General features: G+C 48.0%; 1 protein-coding gene across 1 annotated transcript; it reads left to right on the top strand.

Moving 5' to 3' along the window:
- The first annotated feature begins 33 nt into the window (after nt 1–33).
- MRPL37 (mitochondrial ribosomal protein L37) lies at nt 34–18,150 on the top strand. Its single transcript, XM_012749680.3, has 7 exons — nt 34–446; nt 4,674–4,857; nt 4,950–5,065; nt 10,069–10,254; nt 12,693–12,850; nt 15,879–16,082; nt 17,928–18,150. The coding sequence occupies exons 1-7, from the start codon at nt 95–97 to the stop codon at nt 18,003–18,005; spliced, it is 1,278 nt and encodes a 425-aa protein (XP_012605134.2). The 5' UTR covers nt 34–94; the 3' UTR covers nt 18,006–18,150.
- The last annotated feature ends 618 nt before the right edge of the window (nt 18,151–18,768 follow it).

Consider the following 18,768-nt stretch of genomic DNA (forward strand, 5'->3'; position numbering starts at 1 on the left):
AAGCCTTGGCGCCAAGCCCATTTCGTTCCCAGCAGGCCCTGCGCGGGGGAAGATGGCAGCGCTCAGGTGGAGGTCTTGAGGAGACCAGATCGGTATGGCGTTGGTGTCGGGGCCCGCTAAGCGGGCGCTGGTTGGCTCCGAGCGGCTTGGCCTTGGCCTTGGGGGCTGCGGAACCCCGAGACGCGGGGCGTACGAGTGGGGCGTGCGCTCCACGCGGAAGCCCGAGCCTCCTCCCCTGGACAGGGTGTATGAGATCCCTGGAGTGGAGCCCATCACTTACGCAGGGAAGATGCATTTCATGCCGGGGCTGGCGCGGCCGATCTTCCCGCCCTGGGACCGCGGCTGGAAGCACCCAAAGTTCGACCGCTCGCCCCCAATTCACGAGCACCCGCTGTATAAAGACCAGCCCTGCTACGTCTTCCACCAGCGTTGCCGCCTTCTTGAGGGTGAGGCCCCAGGGCAGGTGGGAGGGGACCTCGTTCCTCTGCCCAGCACTGACCCTGACCCTCTGTAGCTTTGGGCAAGACATTGAAACTGTGTGGGTCTCGGTTTCTTTATCTGCAATATGGGGCCGTAGTGATTCCCATTTTCTGAAAGTTGTCAGGATTAAGTGAATGCAAAAAGCTGTGCTTGGTGAGGGAGTAATAGAGAGAGTGTCGACATGAAAAGACCTGGCTTCTAGGCCTAGCCCTGGCTCTAATTCTGTGTGACTTTGGGCAAGTGGCTGGCCTTCGTGAACCCCCACTTCTTGTGGATTGAATGGTTTTGACTGACATCCACATTGACCTTTACAGTTCTAAACTGAAGTTTAAACTGTACATTTAAGAAGTAGATGGAGGGAAATTATAGTGGAAAGAGACAGCAGAAAGTGCTTAATCTTTAGGCCTATCACTTGGTTTTACAGGATTGGTAATTGTAACAGAGAGGGGAAATGATTTGCCCACAGGCATACTGTGCATTAATAGTGAAGCCAGAACTACAACTTTGGTTTCCTAGGTCAGTGTCCTTTGTCAAAGGTCAAAGCTGAGATTTTTTTTTTTTTGAGATAGAGTCTCACTTTGTTGCCTGGGCTAGAATGAGTGCTGTGGTGTCAGCCTAGCTCACAGCACCCTCAAACTCTTGGGCTCAAGAGATCCTCTTGCTTCAGTCTCCTGAGTAGCTGAGACTACAGGCGCGAGTACTACGTTTGGCTAATTTTTTTGTTTGTTTGTTTCTATTTTCAGTAGGCTGGCTATTTTTTTTTTTTTTTTGAGACAGAATCGCACTCTGTTGCCCTGGCTAGAGTTCCGTGGCATCAGCCTAGCTCACAGCAACCTCAAACTCCTGGGCTCAAGGGATCCTTCTGCCTCAGCCTCCTGAGTAGCTGGGACTACAGACATGTGCCACCATGCCCAGCTAATTGTTTCTATTTTTGGTAGAGGAGGAATCTCACTCTTGCTCAGGCTGGTCTCGAACTCCTGAGCTCAAAAAGTCTGCCTGCCTCGGCCTCCCAGAGTGCCAGGATTACAGGCGTGAGCCACCGTGCCCAGCTTGATTTTCCAACCTTTAAATGCTTCCAGTGTCCTCACAAGTGCTGCGAAGGATCTCACAGGACTTGGCACCCTTGAGTGAACCTGGTAACAGAATGCCAATTGGATGAATGCATTAGTAGTATTTTAGAAGTTAAGATTACACTTGTTTGGCCGGGCGCGGTGGCTCACGCCTGTAATCCTAGCTCTCTGGGAGGCCGAGGCGGGCGGATTGCTCGAGGTCGGGAGTTCAAAACCAGCCTGAGCAAGAGCGAGACCCCGTCTCTACTATAAATAGAAAGAAACTAATTGGCCAACTAATATATATAGAAAAAATTAGCCGGGCATGGTGGCGCATGCCTGTAGTCCCAGCTACTTGGGAGGCTGAGACAGAAGGATCGCTTGAGCCCAGGAGTCTGAGGTTGCTGTGAGCTAGGCTGAGGCCATGGCACTCACTCTAGCCTAGGCAACAAAGTGAGACTCTGTCTCAAAAAAAAAAAAAAAAAAAAGATTACACTTGTTTAACTAGGCTGAAAAATGTATCTTATATCCTGTGCTTTTGCCACTCACACTCACGAAGAGGTTCTATAAAGTCTGTATTAAACTCTGCAAGATACAGGGCTAGAGAAGCTGATTGGGGTAATGGAGAGATTATGGTCTTTAGAGCTGACAGACTCAGGTTCTCCTTCCAGCCCCATCACCTACAAGGTATGTGACTTTAAGCAAATTCCTTAGTCTTTCTGACTTTCAGCCTTCATTCCCTAAAATACCATCTATCTTGCAGGTAAAGCTGCTGGCACAGGGTAGATGGTAACATTCAGTAAGTGGCAGCTCTCATTATTACATATTATTCATATGCTAGTGAACCATAAAATCTTAATTTTTTTAAATTGAAGAAAAAATTTTTTTACTAGTCAAGTGAAGCAGTGGAAGTGGAGAACAAACAAAGTAATCTGTAACCGGTTGTGACCAATTAGTTGTAATCACCACTGCACTCAGGCCAGCCCATGAAATCTTAATATTTTATCCATTTTCAAGTAAACAGTGGCAGTGTCAGGATTCAAACTCAGTTTATCTGACCCCCAGTCCAAGGTTCTTTCTGCCGTGCCACAAAATCAAGAAGTTACATTTCTAAATATTTGTATTTCTGTTGTGATGCCTTATGAGCCTTAAAGTGAAAAGTCTCATTGTATTCATTGCCTTTCGTTTATTACCACAAGAAAAATTGCCTACGTGTGTCTCCCCAAAAGTGCCCTAGATTCCCTTTCATCCCAGACATAGTTTTTCAAATGAAGATATGTTCCTGAGTTGGGGTAGTATTTTTCCAGCTGGGATAGGTAGCTGGCTAACCAAAGCAGTCACCAGCCCTCTCTCAACTTGTGGGCACAATCATGGAAAAGAATATAGAGTTAACTTTCATCTGAGGCTAGAAGACTGGATCCAGAACTCAGGTACCTAGGCTAAGCCTGTTCCTTCCTTAAGGAAGCCAAATTTAGGGAAAGTGAAGCTAGGGAGGTTTTACCTGGCACCATAGCCCGTCCCACTGAGAGTAGCTAAGTGTCCTTAAATGTTTAAAGACACAGTCTAAATTGATTCTATTTTAGTTTACTTATACATTATCTTTTCCTGAAGACTATTTTGGGCAGCTTATTTAAAACACAACCAGATTAAATAAAAATAGGTGAGGGAATCAGTATAAAGGAAAAATAAAACAATGGGGTAAATACCAAAAAAAAAAATCCATTCTGTGAGGTTTTGCTTGCTAAAGGGGAGCCCCAAATTTGACTCTGAGGTGCTACCAGTCAACAATGGTACAGAACTGGGATCTTCTAACTAGGCCAGCTACTTGTTTTTGTAAGTGAAGTTGTATTGGAAGAAAACTGTGCACACTTGTTAATTACTGCCTATCTCTGATTTCATGCTACAATGGCAGAGTTGAGTAGTTGTGACAGAGACTATAGCTCAGAAGCTGGAAGTGTTTTGTTGTGGTTTTTTTTTTTTGAGACAGAGTCTCACTTTGTTGCCCAAGCTAGAGTGAGTGCCATGGCATCAGCCTAGCTCACAGCAACCTCAAACTCCTGGGCTCAAGCGATCCTGCTGCCTCAGTCTCCCGAGTAGCTGGGACTACAGGCATGCACCGCCATGCCCGGCTACTTTTTTCTATATATTAGTTGGCCAATTAATTTCTTTCTATTTATAGTAGTGACGGGGTCTCATTCTTGCTCAGGCTGGTTTTGAACTCCTAACCTTGAGCAATCCACCCACCTCAGCCTCCCAGAGAGCTAGGATTACAGGCGTGAGCCACCACACCCAGCCAGGAAGTGTTTACTTAAAGAAAATGTTTGTTGCCTCTCCCCCCAATATAGAGAAAAATTTCAGTTATGTAATTCACTGTGTAAAAGCCCCACCTTTCTATATAATAAGGCCAGAGAGAGGTTCAGAATGTCTCAGAGAACACCCTGTGTAATGAATAGAACAACATCCTCAGTGTGACCCTTTTGACAAATACAGCAGTACATGTTGTAGGGCTGCCTCATGCAAACATCTGTTTATAAAATAGCTCATTATATAATCTCAGGGTTAAGATGAGATGTGAAAAATTATCTGTATAAGTAGCCCCAAACTCAGGGCTCTTTAAGGTATACATGGAGATCCAAAAGTTATTTCCATTATTTCCATGCTTTTCCTTGATAAGGCATCATGGGCCTAATGCTGGGCCCACAGCTAATAAATGAGGTATATTTGGTAGATGTGGGCTTTTCTAGTCAGGGCTGGGGTGTGGGTTAATAGAAAGGATCTTACGTGAAGGGCTGGCATTCATCTAGTTCCATGGCCTAGAGTCTGTCTCCTACTGGCCATCAACCATACAATCTCAGAAGCTTAGCCACTGTTTGAATGCCTCCCATGGCAGGCGCTCACTTCTCACTACCTCCATCAGTTATTAACTGTCCTGAAGTACATGGTCATTCCTAAAGTTGAGTTGAAATCTGGCTCTCCTAGCTTCTGCTCTTCATTTTTGATTCTGTCTCCTCAGGTGTCACAGAACAAATTCAGTTTCTCTTTTGAGGCAGCCTTTTCCCCAAGATGCTACCTGGCAGGTTATAAGCATCTCTTCTTGAATCGTTTTTTTGTTTTTGTTTTTTTTTGTGGCTGATTACTCCAAAGGTGTAAAGCAGGCCCTCTGGCTTACCAAGGCCAAGTTAATAGAAGGCCTTCCTGAGAAGGTGCTTAGCCTTGTTGATGACCCAAGAAACCACATAGAGAACCAAGATAAGCGTGTTCTGGACGTGATCTCTCATGCCCGTCTCTGGCATTCCACCGAGGACATCCCCAAGAGACAGACCTACTGGTAAGTTCCCCCAAGTTAATAAGGTTTTCAACCAGTGGATATCAGAGTCACCTGTTGCTTTAAGTTTCCAAATGTCTCTTTTTTCCTCCAAGCCCGGTCATTGTGGACAGTATGATACAGCTGTGTAAATCCCAGATTCTCAAGCATCCTTCTCTGGTCAGACGGATCTGTGTCAAAAACTATAAGTTATCCGCCTCTTGGAATCGAGGTTAGTCATCTTGTATACCAGAAAACTTTGGTCTGCTTTTTTCAATATTTCTACTTTTAGTCTCACCACCAGCTCACATCTCCCTCCCTACAAATACCTTTCCTCACTCCCATAGTTCGTGGTCTAATTTTGTAGGCTCAGACACATCCTCAGTATCCATAGCCCAGCCATTTTTGTTTTTAATCACTTCTAAGACTATTACTTCAACCATTAACAGTCTGCCAGGTCTGTTGAGTGCCTACCATGTGCTTAGGAATGACTAAATACTGAAGATAGGGAATTAATAAAGCATATATAGTCTCGGCCTTCACAAGCTCATATTCTGTTGTTAACAGTCTTACCCATTCACACATCTCTACTCTTCCAAATCCATTTTCAACATTGCTACTAGAGTGGTCTCTCTATAGTGCAAGTCTTTTTTGTGTGTTTTTCTTTTTTTTTGAGACAGAGTCTCACTCTTGCCTGGGCTAGAGTGCAGTGGTGTCAGCTTAACTCAAGGCAACCTCAACTCCTGGGCTCAAGCGATCCTTCTGCCTCAGCCTCACAGGTAGCTGGGACTACAGGCATGCGCCACCATGCCCGGCTGATTTTTTCTACTTATAGTAGAGACAGGGTCTCACTCTTGCTCAGGCTGGTCTCGAACTCCTGAGCTTAAGTAATCCTCCCGTCTCAGCCTCAGAGTGCTAGGATTACAGGTGTGAGCGCTGTGCCTGACCTGTGTGGCTTAAGACAGGGTCTTGCTCTGTCGCCCTGAGTAGAATGTAGTGTTATCATCATAGCTCACTGCACCCTTAAATTCCAGGGCTCAAGTGATCCTCCTGCCTCAGCTGAGTAGCTGGAACTACAGGCATGCGCCACCACACCTGGCTAAATTTTTTCTATTTTAACTTTTTCTTTTTGTGGAGGTGGGGTCTCATTCTTGCTCAGACTGGTCTTGAACTCTTTTTTTTTTTTTTTTTTTTTTTGAGACAGAGTCTTGCTTTGTTGCCCAGGCTAGAGTAAGTGCCATGGCGTCAGCCTGGCTCACAGCAACCTCAAACTCCTGGGCTCAAGCAATCCTGCTGCCTCAGCCTCCTGAGTAGCTGGGACTACAGGCATGCACCACCATACCTGGCTAATTTTTTCTGTATATATTAGTTGGCCAATTAATTTCTTTCTATTTATAGTAGAGATGGGGCCTCACTCTTACTCAGGCTGGTTTTGAACTCCTGACCTCGAGCAATCCACCCGCTTTGGCCTCCCAGAGTGCTAGGATTACAGGCGTGAGCCACTGCACCCAGCCTAAAGTACAAGTCTTTTCATGTCCCTTCCCTGTTTCTGATCCTTCACTGTCTCCCAGTAGCGTAAATCATTTGTCATGGTATACCGGCCCTCGTGATTTGGCCCCCACCTAGTCTTTCTAGTCCTTTCTTCTGCTCTACTGTCCCGCCCCATCCCTAAATTAGCCACTTGCAGCTTTTTGGCATCAAGCTCTTGCACCCTTGTGCCTTGGCACATGCTGTGCATTCTGTCTGGAATGCTCTTTCCCATTTTCCTCATTTAACCACATTCTACTTACTTGTAAGACTCCACTCAAGCCCCTCCTCTATGAATCCAGGCTGAGGTAGCTGTTCCTCCTCTGTGCTCCTCATGCCCACTGTGCCATCATAGCACAGACTACACTACACCATCAGTATCTGATAGTTGTTATGTCTGCACCACTCAGCTGTGAACTCCTGACAGCAGGGACCATGTCTTACTCATTTTGTACACAGTGTCTAATAGTGGCACACAGTCGGTGCTGACTGAAGGGATAGGTGATGAATACCAACTCTCAGGTGCCTCAGGCAGGGGTGTTCAGAGAACACAGATGTTCTAACTGGTAGACTCTGAGAGCAGGGAAACCAGCTGTGGCCTGATTTGGGATTTCAGGACATCTGCTTGGTCAGGTCTCTCCAGCTTGCCCCCTTGTGTATGGGCTTCCTGGCAAGGAGTCAGCTTTGCAGAGGTAATGGCACCACTGAGGAAATTAGTGAACCTCATTAATAGAGGAGTACTTTTTGGCCCATCATCAAGTATTACCTCTAATTAAACTGCCCCATTTGGAGCTGTCACTGGAGGAGGGATGTGGAGGGAATTGAATTAGAAACCACACTAGGGCGGTCTGTGGGGAGAATCTAAAAACCAAGGTTAGGAGAGGTCCAGGCACATTTATTTTCTCTGCAGATAATATGTGAGGAAACAGGAAGTACTTTAGGAAACTATTCTTGAGGTGTGAGTATGATGTATGGAGCAAACAGGTCAGAGTTGCTCTATCCGCAGACGTAGTAACCCTTTTCTGCATACTCAGTAAGGGAGGCCACCTGTGGAAATTAAAAGACAGTGCTATTGACCACACCAATTTTTTTTTTTTTGAAACAGAGTCTCACTTTATTGCCCAGGCTAGGGTGAGTGCTGTGGCATCAGCCTAGCTCACAGCAACCTCAATCTCCTGGGCTCAAGCAATCCTGCTGCCTCAGCAGTCCCGGGTAGCTGGGACTACAGGCATGCGCCACCATGCCCGGCTAATTTTTTCTATATATATTAGTTGGCCAATTCATTTCTTTCTATTTATAGTAGAGACAGGGTCTCGCTCTTGCCCAGGCTGGTTTCGAACTCCTGACCTCGAGCAATCCGCCCGCCTCGGCCTCCCAGAGTGCTAGGATTACAGGCGTGAACCACCGCACCCGGCCCACACCAATTTTTAAGACAAGAAAATCAGCCTTGATCCACATCATCACACTGATTTGAGTATTTCTAAAGATCTAAACACCTTCAGAGGAAGATTTTTCTCTATGGAGACTCCTCAGGAGGCCATTCTCAGGAAGGTTTTCTAGGTACATTTTGCCTGGCGGTGGCATGGGGCCCTCTGTGAAGGGCACCCGCATACGTTCACAGTGGCAGGCTCGCTGATCAGTCAGGTGTGAATTTGTTTCCTCATACCACCTACTATGCTATCCATGTAGCATACATGCTAATCCAGATGAAGTAAGGCTTTCTGGCAGGCCAAGTTGTTTTCACTGTCAGTCGTTAAGGACAAGCTGGCTCTTTTCCTAGTTTTTTTTTTTTTTTTTGAGACAGTCTTACTTCATCCATCACCCAGGCTAGAGTGCCATGGTGTCAGGCTAGCTCACAGCAACCTCAAACTTTTGGGCTGAAGCAATCCTCCTGCCTCAGCCTCCCAAGTAGCTAGGATTACAGGCATGCACTACCATGTCTGGCTAATTATTTTCTATATTTAGTAGACATGCGGTCTTTCTCTTGCCCTGGTTGGTCTCAAATTCCTGACCTCAAGCAATTCTCCCACCTTGGCCTCCCAGAGTGCTAGGATTACAGGTGTGAGCCACAGTGCCTGGCCCCTTTTCCTAGGTTTAATAGTCTCTCTCCCACCACTAGTGTCAGTGCTTCTCACCATTCCTCCTTTCCTGCTGTACCACACTCTATTCATCTGGGTTTATTTCTCTAGTCTCTGCCATGAAGTTGTACACTCCTGTGCCTTTGCTCATGGTCCTCCTCCTTAAGTAGAATGCTTTCCCCTTGCTTTCTTTGCCTGACAAGCTCTTACCCAGTGGTTTTCAACCAAGGATGGTTTTGCCTTCTAAGAGACATTTGGCAGCATCTGGAGACTTTTTTTTTTTTTTTTTTTTTTGAGACAGAGTCTCGCTTTGTTGCCCAGGCTAGAGTGAGTGCCGTGGCGTCAGCCTAGCTCACAGCAACCTCAAACTCCTGGGCTCGAGTGATCCTTCTGCCTCAGCCTCCCGGGTAGCTGGAACTACAGGCATGCGCCACCATGCCCGGCTAATTTTTTTATATATATATCAGTTGGCCAATTAATTTCTTTCTATTTATAGTAGAGACGGGGTCTCGCTCTTGCTCAGGCTGGTTTTGAACTCCTGACCTTGAGCAATCCGCCCGCCTCGGCCTCCCAAGAGTTAGGATTACAGGCGTGAGCCACAGCGCCCGGCTGGAGACATTTTTGATTGTCATGACCTGGATAGGGTGTAGGGGATGGGATGAGGAAGGAGTGCTACTGCATCCAGTGTGTAGAGGCCAGGGGTGCTGCTAAATGTCCCACAGTACACAGGACAGCCCCCCTCACCAAAGAATTATCTGGCCCCAAAAGTGAATAGTGCCAGGATTGAGAAACCCTACTCTTGTCCATCTTTTTTTTTTTTTTTTTTTTTTTTTTTTTTTTTTGAGACAGAGTCTCGCTTTGTTGCCCAGGCTAGAGTGAGTGCCATGGCGTCAGCCTAGCTCACAGCAACCTCAAACTCCTGGGCTCAAGCAATCCTCCTGCCTCAGCCTCCCAAGTAGCTGGGACTACAGGCATTCGCCACCATGCCCGGCTAATTTTTTGTATATATTAGTTGGCCAATTAATTTCTTTTCTATTTATAGTAGAGACGGGGTCTCGCTCTTGCTCAGGCTGGTTTCGAACTCCTGACCTTGAGCAATCCGCCCGCCTCGGCCTCCCAGAGAGCTAGGATTACAGGCGTGAGCCACCGCGTCCGGCCTGTCTTTTAAAACATAGTTTTAAGGCACCTATTCTTTCAGGGAACTTCCCAGAGAAGGTCAGTTTTCCCCACCTGGACTATTTCTGAATATGTTTCATACCTTTTGTTGTAGCACTTACTACCTGGTAAGCTACTTGAGAGTAGAGAGTAACTCTCACTCATCTCTGGGTTCCCGGCTTCGGGCAGGTTCTCAGGAAGATCTGTATGGGACAGACCTAGACTCCCAGAGACCACCAGCCCTCAGGGTTTATTGGGAAGGGAACACAGGAGGAAGAGTGTGCTGGTTCACTACCCCTCACAAGGGTTCCAGGATTAACATTCTAAGTCAAAGTTTTGTATTCTGTGATTAGGCTGATCATCTGGAAAAGCTATAAATGACTTGAGGCACATCGGAGGATGAAGGCTTTAGACTTTGCTGAGTTTAGAACAGGTTCTAGACTAGGTTAGACTAATCATCTTTCTCTCCTTTTAGAGTCTTTTCTCTTTCAGGTCCGTGGTTCTAGTGGAGCCCGATTGAATGCCAAGGATCCTCTGTCCCCTATCGCCTCCAGAGAGGAGGTCGAAGCTACTAAAGATCATGTTCTTGAGACCTTCTATCCCATATCCCCCACTATCGATCTTCAGGAATGCAGTGCTTATGATGTGAAGGACGACACAGGTAAGGATCAAAGCCTCTGAGTTTTAGGCATTGTGGAGACAAGGGACAGGCTTTTTATGAAGGGAAAGGATGTATTAGGTGGATAGGATATAAAGGACCTTATTAGGTGCTAGGCCCCTCCATGTGTTACTTCCTCAATCGATGTGGTAGCCCCATGAGACGGGTACTCTCATCTCCATTTTATAGGCAAGGAACCTGCAGCTCAGGGAGGTTAAGTGATTTGCTCAAAGCCTGCTTTGCTTTTTATCCCTGAGAAGTAACTATAACATCAGAGTTTTAAGTGGCTTGCGGAGCTTTGACCAAGGCTTTTCCTTTATTCATAGGTCCTTTGAAAGACACCCTCTTTCTATTTACCCTGTAAACTCTGGCCAACTCTTTTAAGGACTGAGGAAGTCTCATGAACATTGAATGGAGCCATTAATCCCTACTGCACCAAACAAGCCCCTCCCCCCCATACACTCAGTGAGCTAAGACAGAATTCCTGCCATCTGCTCTGTCATCATCAGCTGTAGCACATTCCTCATAAACCCCTTCATTTTCACAACCGTGACCTAGGTCAGTCCTTACGGCCCTTACCTAGCCTGTTGCTGCAGCCTCCAAACTAGTCAGTCTAATCCTAGGTTATTTTCTATCCAGTCCGTCTAGTTCACAATCTAGAGTAGCCTTTCTTTTTTTTTTTTTTTTTTTTTTTTTGAGACAGAGTCTCACTTTGTTGTCCAGGCTAGAGTGAGTGCCGTGGCGTCAGCCTAGCTCACAGCAACCTCAAACTCCGGGGCTCGAGTGATCCTTCTGCCTCAGCCTCCCGAGTAGCTGGGACTACAGGCATGCGCCACTATGCCCGGCTAATTTTTTTTTATATATATATCAGTTGGCCAATTAATTTCTTTCTGTTTATAGTAGAGACGGGGTCTCGCTCTTGCTCAGGCTGGTTTTGAACTCCTGACCTTGAGCAATCCGCCCGCCTCGGCCTCCCAAGAGCTAGGATTACAGGCGTGAGCCACAGCGCCCGGCCTAGAGTAGCCTTTCTAAGACACCAGTTGGATCCTGCCTCTCTGCATGCCCTCCCATTTCCTGCCAGGTAAAGTCAGACCTCTTTAGCTCATTGTGTGAGGCCTTCATGGTCTGGCCTCTGCCCACTCTCCAGCCTCACCTTTGCCTCTGCCCCTGTTTTCTGGCCCCCTTTCTTCTCATCATAATTGACATATCCTGTTCTTATCACCGGCTTGGGTACATCCTCTTCCCTCTGCCTGGAGCTCTCCACCATCTTTCCCTTTGTCTTCTGCTTGCTAATGCTTTTTCTTTCATAATTCATAGCAGGAATCACTTTCTCCAAGAAAAGGTTGAGAATCTTCCAGTCTCAATTAGGGCCCTTTCATCTGCCCTGCCACATCTCCGACTCACCTGCTATCTTGACATACCCCTCCAACAGCTATGATAGATTTTCCTGTCTTTCTCCCCTCCTCAAAAGCAATGGCAGGCCCTGCTTGGCCTTTGTTCCCAGTACCTGCCATAGGGCTTGGCGCAGAGTGGGTGCTGGGTATTTACCTGTGCTGAGGACCTAAGCAGACTGAAGGACCAAGGCGTGCAGGAAAGCCAGCTCTCTCTCGGGTGGTGTGCTCCTCTGGGGTTTCTCAGCCACATTTTCCTAGCCTCTTTCTTCCTCCTTTTCACTCACATCCACTAATCAGGTCACACATTCAAGAAGTCCCCACCTATCAAGCATTACGTATAGCCATGCAGAAGAGAACCATGACTTGACAGGGTCATGGCCAAGTTGAGCAAGTGCTAAACATTGATTCTCAGCACCAGTGTTGTGCGGATCAGTTGTGAATTATGAGGCAAGACATTTGTTACTAATATTAACCACTGAACTTTGAAATTACTTGGTGTCTTTTTTCTTTTTCTTTTTTTTCCTAACAGGACAGGTATGAGACTTGCTGTCTTTTTAATAATTACCACAGTTTGGTTATAGGGACATGCTGCTAAAAATATTAATAACAATAATAGTTACCACAGATTGCAGATATCCCTCTCCTAACCTCACTGTCATCTGTGCACCTGAATGAGAAAGAAAGGGGTGGAGTTAGAACCAGTGTGCAAGACGCACCTAGGCAGGTTGGCAAGCAGTTTCTGTGAGAAACCAAACAGTAAATATTTTAGGTTTTGCAGGCCACATATGGTCTCTGTTGAGCTACCCAGTAGACATACGTGAATGAGTGAGTGTGGTTGTGCTCCAGTAAATGTTATTTACAAAACAGGCAGCAGGCCAACCAGTAGGCTGAAGTTTCCCAGACCCTGAGCTGTAGCAGTAATATCTACCTTTATTGAGTCTCTCTGTAGTGCCTGCCCCTGGGCTGAAGTGAGGTTATTTTCCTAAGGCTTTGCATCAGGGCTAATTAACTTTTTCCACCCCTTCACACGATTAACGTCTCTTGCAGGATTCCAAGAGGGTTATCCTTACCCCCATCCCCACACTCTGTACGTCCTGGACACAGCCCATGTAAAACCATACCGCTTTCGGCCAGATCAGCTGCGGGCCAAGATGATCCTGTTTGCTTTTGGTAATGCCCTGGCCCAGGCCCGGCTCCTCTATGGGGTACGTAAGTGGGGAAGACCTTTGAGCTGCTTCACGTGGTGTTGGTCTCCTGCCTAAAGGGCACTGCTTAAAGGAAGAAAGGGGGTGTCGGGGGATGCACTTCCACCCACCCTGCAGGAGTGAACTGACTTCACTGGGGCCTGGCTGTGTGCCTAGGCTTTGCCTAGACAGCTCATTTGCCGATCACAGTAATGCACAAGGTTTCATTGAAATCCCCATTTTCCACATTATGCCACAGACTCACAGGGAAGCTATGCAACTTATCCATCATTACACAGCAGTAAGTGGTGGAAAAAGGATTGGCTTCTACCACTCTGAAATCTTCACTTTGTGTTGCAGCACACTGCCTCTATTCTGTAGTGTCAGAACTGGAGCTCAAGACTCCTTCAGGCAAGCAGGAGGAAGTGAAGCAATAGAGATGGCCCAGACCTGCCTACCAACTCAGATGGCTGCTGGGTACCCAAGATATCACATGGTGGTAGCCCCTTGATTCTAAGAGCAGATCTCAGGGGCCTAGGCTGTGTAGAATGCAGGCTGAGTAGTTGTCACAGAGACTTGCCCCAAGATCGAGGGAAAGCCTGGCTCTGGGGCAAAGGCCTCCAAGTAGGGGAGGGCTGCAGGAGCCATCAAGCAGGCTGGCATACCAGATCCCTGGTTTGGGAGTGAGGGGCACAGGAATTCTGAGAGGCGCTGCCATTCCCAGGTGGTAGATAGAGCCTAAGGCCCTCTGAAGGAGTGAGGAAGTTTGAAATGTCATCTCCAGTCCTGCTTAGACTAGACACTGGGTGGGGCTGGGAGGCATGGTCAGCCAGATGGATGGGGAGTGGAATGGACCCTGCCTGTCTGAGCATCTGCTACCTGCCAGACATTTAATTAGGGTTTTTTATATCAGTGGTTCTCAAAATATAGTCCTGGATTAGCAGCAGGAGCGTCATCTGGGAACTTGTTGGAAATGCAAATTCTCAGACCTACCTACCGCAGACCTATTGAGTGAGAAACCCTGGGATCGGGGCCCAGTAGTCAGTATTTTACCAAAAGATGATGCTGATATAAGCCCCTGTTTGAAAACCACTACACTAAAATTTCAGAACCACTGTGCTATTTAGTCCTTGTATTGATAGTTATTTAACCCCATGTGGGAGATGATATTACCTTCATCTTACTGTTGGAGAAACTGAGGCTCGGGGAGGCTAAGTACTCACCCAATGTCACACAGCTAAGAGATTAGCAGCTGTCACATCTTTATGTAACGTTCTTGTGTCTTTCCAATTCTAGGAAGGCTATCTTTATTCCCATTCTACAACTGTATGCTTCCCAAAGGCTCTGAAAATTTAGGTAACTTGCCCAAGATCCCACAGCTAATGAGTTGGGAAGCAAGGATTGGAGCGTGATCCCTCCAGCTTCAAAGGGTACACTATCCCCCAACTCAAGCAGAAGAAGGAGCAGAGATAGTCACATTCCTGGTTCTAGGCCAGCAGGCTCATTGTAGCTTCTGTACCAGCTACTGCCAGCAGAGCCTGGGTAGCAGCGATGCCACTAATTGCCACCCAGTTGGGTAGGAGAGGAGGCCTCCCCTATCCCCCTAGGTACAAATTATTCCTGGGGATGTAAAGTTGGGCAATTATGGGAAGAGCCTCTGTGTAAAAGGTAAAATTGCTGAGAAATTTATGTACTACCTGCAGTTTTATTGATCTGTAGAGGGAGATAAGAGTCAATACAGAATTCTCGGCTAACACTTACAGGTACTTTTCTTTTTATTTATTTCTCATGCAGCTAAGAACAGATATTTCTAAGGCCAACAGCCCCAGGGTGGCCCCCACCGAGGTCTGACATTAGCTGTTCCTGATGTCAGATTCAGCCCCGGAGGGGTGAGCGTAGGCAGCGTTTTCGAATCAAGTCTGCCCTGCTTCCTGGGGCCTGTGTGTTGGATCTTTGTCCATTGAGGAGCAGTCACCAAACTGGCTTGCTGCAAAGTCTCAGTGCATTGACCATATGATTGATCATCCAAACTGGGACACTACTGAGGATAAAAAGAGGTGCCACTATCAGATACACCGGGATTCCAGTGTAAACTAGAACAGTAGGGTTTTAAGTGACTTAATAGCATGGGATCTGATCCTGGTTCACACTTCCTGGGTGACCTGGAGCAAATAATACCACCTCTCTGAACTTCAGTTTCCTTGTCTGTTAAGTGGGAATATGGCCTTAGATTTATGAGAGCAGAAGTGACTTTATGTAAAACTGGCAAGATGCCTGGCCCCTAAGTAAATGGTTTTAGTGTTGTAACTATGACCAAGTGGCATGAATGGAAAGAAATCATTAGCAAACGCATTGGCTAGTGAGATCCTGATGCTGACATGGCCGGTGTGGACACTGTGGGGACATGGCACATTCTGAGTTGCAGTATGAGCGTGAAGCCAGGTGGGATGACTGCCAGCAGGCTTAGAGAAGTCTGGGATGCCAGTCCCTTAGGAGCAAGGCAGAAATGGAAAATATGCCTGGTGTAGAGTGAGCCAGTTTGGGTTCAGTGCCACCTATCTTTGTGACTTCAGAGAAGTCACTACCTCACCGAGTCTCAGTTTCCTCATCTGTCAGATGGAGACAGAACTGAATGAGATTATTCATTGACCCTCCAGGGTAACATTTGATAGCTGATGTCCCTGTTGTCCCCATCTGGTAACGCCATAAGTTTGAGGGATTTCCGTCATTAACCTCCCAGCTCACCTGCCTGAATTTTTCGGCTTGCCCAGTAATTGCCTCTCAGTGGTGGGAATTACTACTCAAGTTGAAGAGCAGGCACCTGGGGCCACGGGGCTTCAGAGGCCAGGCAGAGCCAGGCTCGGTAAGGGCAGGCCTGGCCCAAGACAGTGTCCTGAACTCCTCATTCTATGTTAATTGCCCCAAGGTGAAGCCATCAAATGGCAGTGGGTGGGTGTTATAATGCACAGAAGCAGAAGCTGCCTGATCTGGGCTGTTCCCAACACCCCACAGTTTCTAATTTGTTTTCCTTGGTCCCTTTCCCTCTCAGAATGAACCCAAGGTCTTGGAGCAGCCCGTGGTCATGCAGGCTATTGGCACAGATGGCCGTGTCTTCCACTTCCTGGTGTTACAGCTGAACACCACAGATCTGGTCTCTCATGAGGGTGTTAAGAACTTGGTCTGGGTGGATTCAGACCAGCTCCTCTATCGGCATTTTTGGTGTCGCCCGGTGATCAGAAAGAAGGTGGTTGTGGTAAGTCCAGCCTGGTGACTGGAACAGGGCCAGGCCTGGTCCTACCCAGTGAGAGCCTGGGTTGGGGTGGAAGGGGTGCTCTGTGAGTAGAACCCTGGCTCTGGGATTCCTGCCTGGGATCTCGGCTCGGAGGGCTGCTTCAGCCTTGCCTCTCACCTGAAGCCTGACAGCTTCCCCTCCGGCCCCGTCAGCTCCTTACTCCAGCTCCTACCTCCCTCTCACCCCTGTAGCTGCGCCCAGCTCCTTCCAGCTCCCAGGGTGTCCTGCTGCCGCCTCAGCTCGGGACCTTTGTAGATCCTGCTCCTTTTGATTGGGAGGCTTCCCTGCTTCTTCCCTTCTCCACCCAATGCCCCTTGTCTCTTTCCTCTGGCCTCCTCTGCCTGTCCTTCCAGGTTCAGCATAAGTGTTCTCACTCTGGGAGCCTTCTCTGACCACCACCGTCCCCACCCCCAGCATCACCAACGTGCCTGTGTGGGCTCCCCTGGCCTTCGTGTCCCCCTACAGCACACACGTGCTGCTTTGCCCTTGTCATCTGTTTTCATGTTTTCTCCTCCCCCACACTGCGCTCCGAGTTCCTCGAGGGCAGGGCCTGTGGATAAGGCGTTCGTTTGTTCCAGTCCACTGATACGGCATTCCGCCTGTGCCACTGTCCCCGCTGCATCCAGCGCTCAGCTGACAGTCCAGGCCTGCAGTCTGTGCATTGGGCGGCAGCAACATCTAAATAAATTCCTGATACAACGCCAGTCAGTGATGTGTACACTGCAGAGACATAGCAGGGTCAGGGGTGGAGAGGACAGAATGGGGGTAGCTGTGGGCCGGCTCTGGGACTAGCTATGTCCCACACAGGGCCTGAGTCCTGCCAACTCCTACTTGGTTTGCCAAGTGGGAGTTGAGCCTTTGAACATTATCAGCATGTCAGTTCTTTAATCAGTTCTCCAGCATCTGTCACTGTCGTTTCTACCCTTGAAATCCTTGCAGGTGGGCCCTTGTCTTTGGTCCCAAACACCCCTCACCTGCACAGTCCCACTGGCCACCGCTGGTCTCTCTGCTGTTAGTCGTGTTCTCCCTCACCACTTTGTGTCTGCAGGTACTCTTCCTTCAGCCTCGTGCTTCCAGAATACTAACTCTGCACCAGGGCCATTGTGGTTTGGTCAGATGGCTTCTCCTCAGCCCTCCAGTTCCATCTCTTGCCACTCGGCCCCACCAGCACCAGCCCTGGGCTCTGGCCGCTCTTGCTCGTCCTGCTGTCATTTCTTCCATGACTATTGCACATGCCAGACTCTCTGAATTCTCCTTTTCTTTGTCTTTCTGGTCCATTCTACTTGCTCTTCCATGTTTGCAAGTCAGTGAGTTAGGCATTTCTCCCCTGCCTTCTTAGCATCTTTTCTTACTTCTGGAATGGGTCTGTCACCTTCTGTTTTCACTATTTGAACACCTGACGGTAAGCTCCTTGAGGACAGGAACCAGAGTCAGGTCACTTGTGGTCTCCAGCACCGGGCACTGGCTCAATACAGAGTGAGCTGGTGCCTGATAAATGTGTGTGGAAAGGGGTGAGGGATCATTGTCCCTGGGATTAAAGGGGCAGCAGACCATTTGTTCCCGGTGGTTGGAGAGGGCCTGGGAGGCACGGGGCAGTGTGCACAGCTGATTTGGTTGAAAGAGGCCAGGAATGCTTCTTGTCCTGCCACCAGCAGCCCCTCAGTACCACTTCTCGGTCTGAGAGAGAGGCAATGCCAGAGAAACAGTTTCCATCCAGGCACTGAAGAATTACATAAAGCCAACCTTTGTTGTAATTGCTGTGGTTAAACCTAGTAGCCGGATCCTAATGGGCTGTGTTCTTTCTAGGAACCTGTTGGTCCAGTTGATTTCCGGCCAGAGACTTTCAAGAAGTTTTTAGCTCTGTATTTGCATGGTGCTGTGTGAGCCAAGGACCATTCTGAGGTCTGAAGCCCCCCTTGCCCCTTTCCTCCCGAAGAGCCTGCATCCTGGGCAGTGCCTGGGGACCTCCTGGAGCCTGTGCACATTCCTGTGGTCTCTCTGGCAATAAAGAGCCCTGTGTCACACTGGAGCCTGTACTTGGTGTGAGGGTACTGTCTAAGCCCAGGAGCATGACCTGCCTCAACCTAAGCCCACCTCTGCCCTTGACCCATATTGTGACCTTAGATAAGCATCTTCATCTCTCCGAGTTTCAATTTGTTCGTCGGAAATTTGGGGCTAATATGACCTCCCTTGCTATGAAAACTGTAGATTATGTGTACATCCCATCTGCCATGTAGCAAATGCTCTATGGTGGTCACTAGGTTATTTTTTGTTTTTTGAGACAGTCTTGCTCTGTCACCCAGGCTAGAGTGCCGTGGCATCAGCCTAGCTCACAGCAACCTCAAACTCCTGGGCTCAAGCGATCCTCTTGCCTCAGCCTCCCAAGTAGCTGGGACTACAGGCATGTGCCAGCATGCCGGCATGGCTGGCTAATTTTTCTATTTTCAGTAGAGACAGGGTCTCATTCTTGCTCAGGCTTGTCTCGAACTTCTGAGCTCAAGTGATCCTCCCGCCTTGGCCTCCCAGAGTGCTAGGATTACAAGCATGAGCCACCACGTAGGGCTAATCACTAGGTTCTTTTGGGATTAAATTGTGGGCACATTCCACAATGACTGCAGAAAATCTGAATAGCATGTTCTTTGCAGAT

Source organism: Microcebus murinus, chromosome 2 (genome assembly GCF_040939455.1).
Source record: "Microcebus murinus isolate Inina chromosome 2, M.murinus_Inina_mat1.0, whole genome shotgun sequence".
In the NCBI taxonomy this organism is placed as follows: Eukaryota; Metazoa; Chordata; class Mammalia; order Primates; family Cheirogaleidae; genus Microcebus; species Microcebus murinus.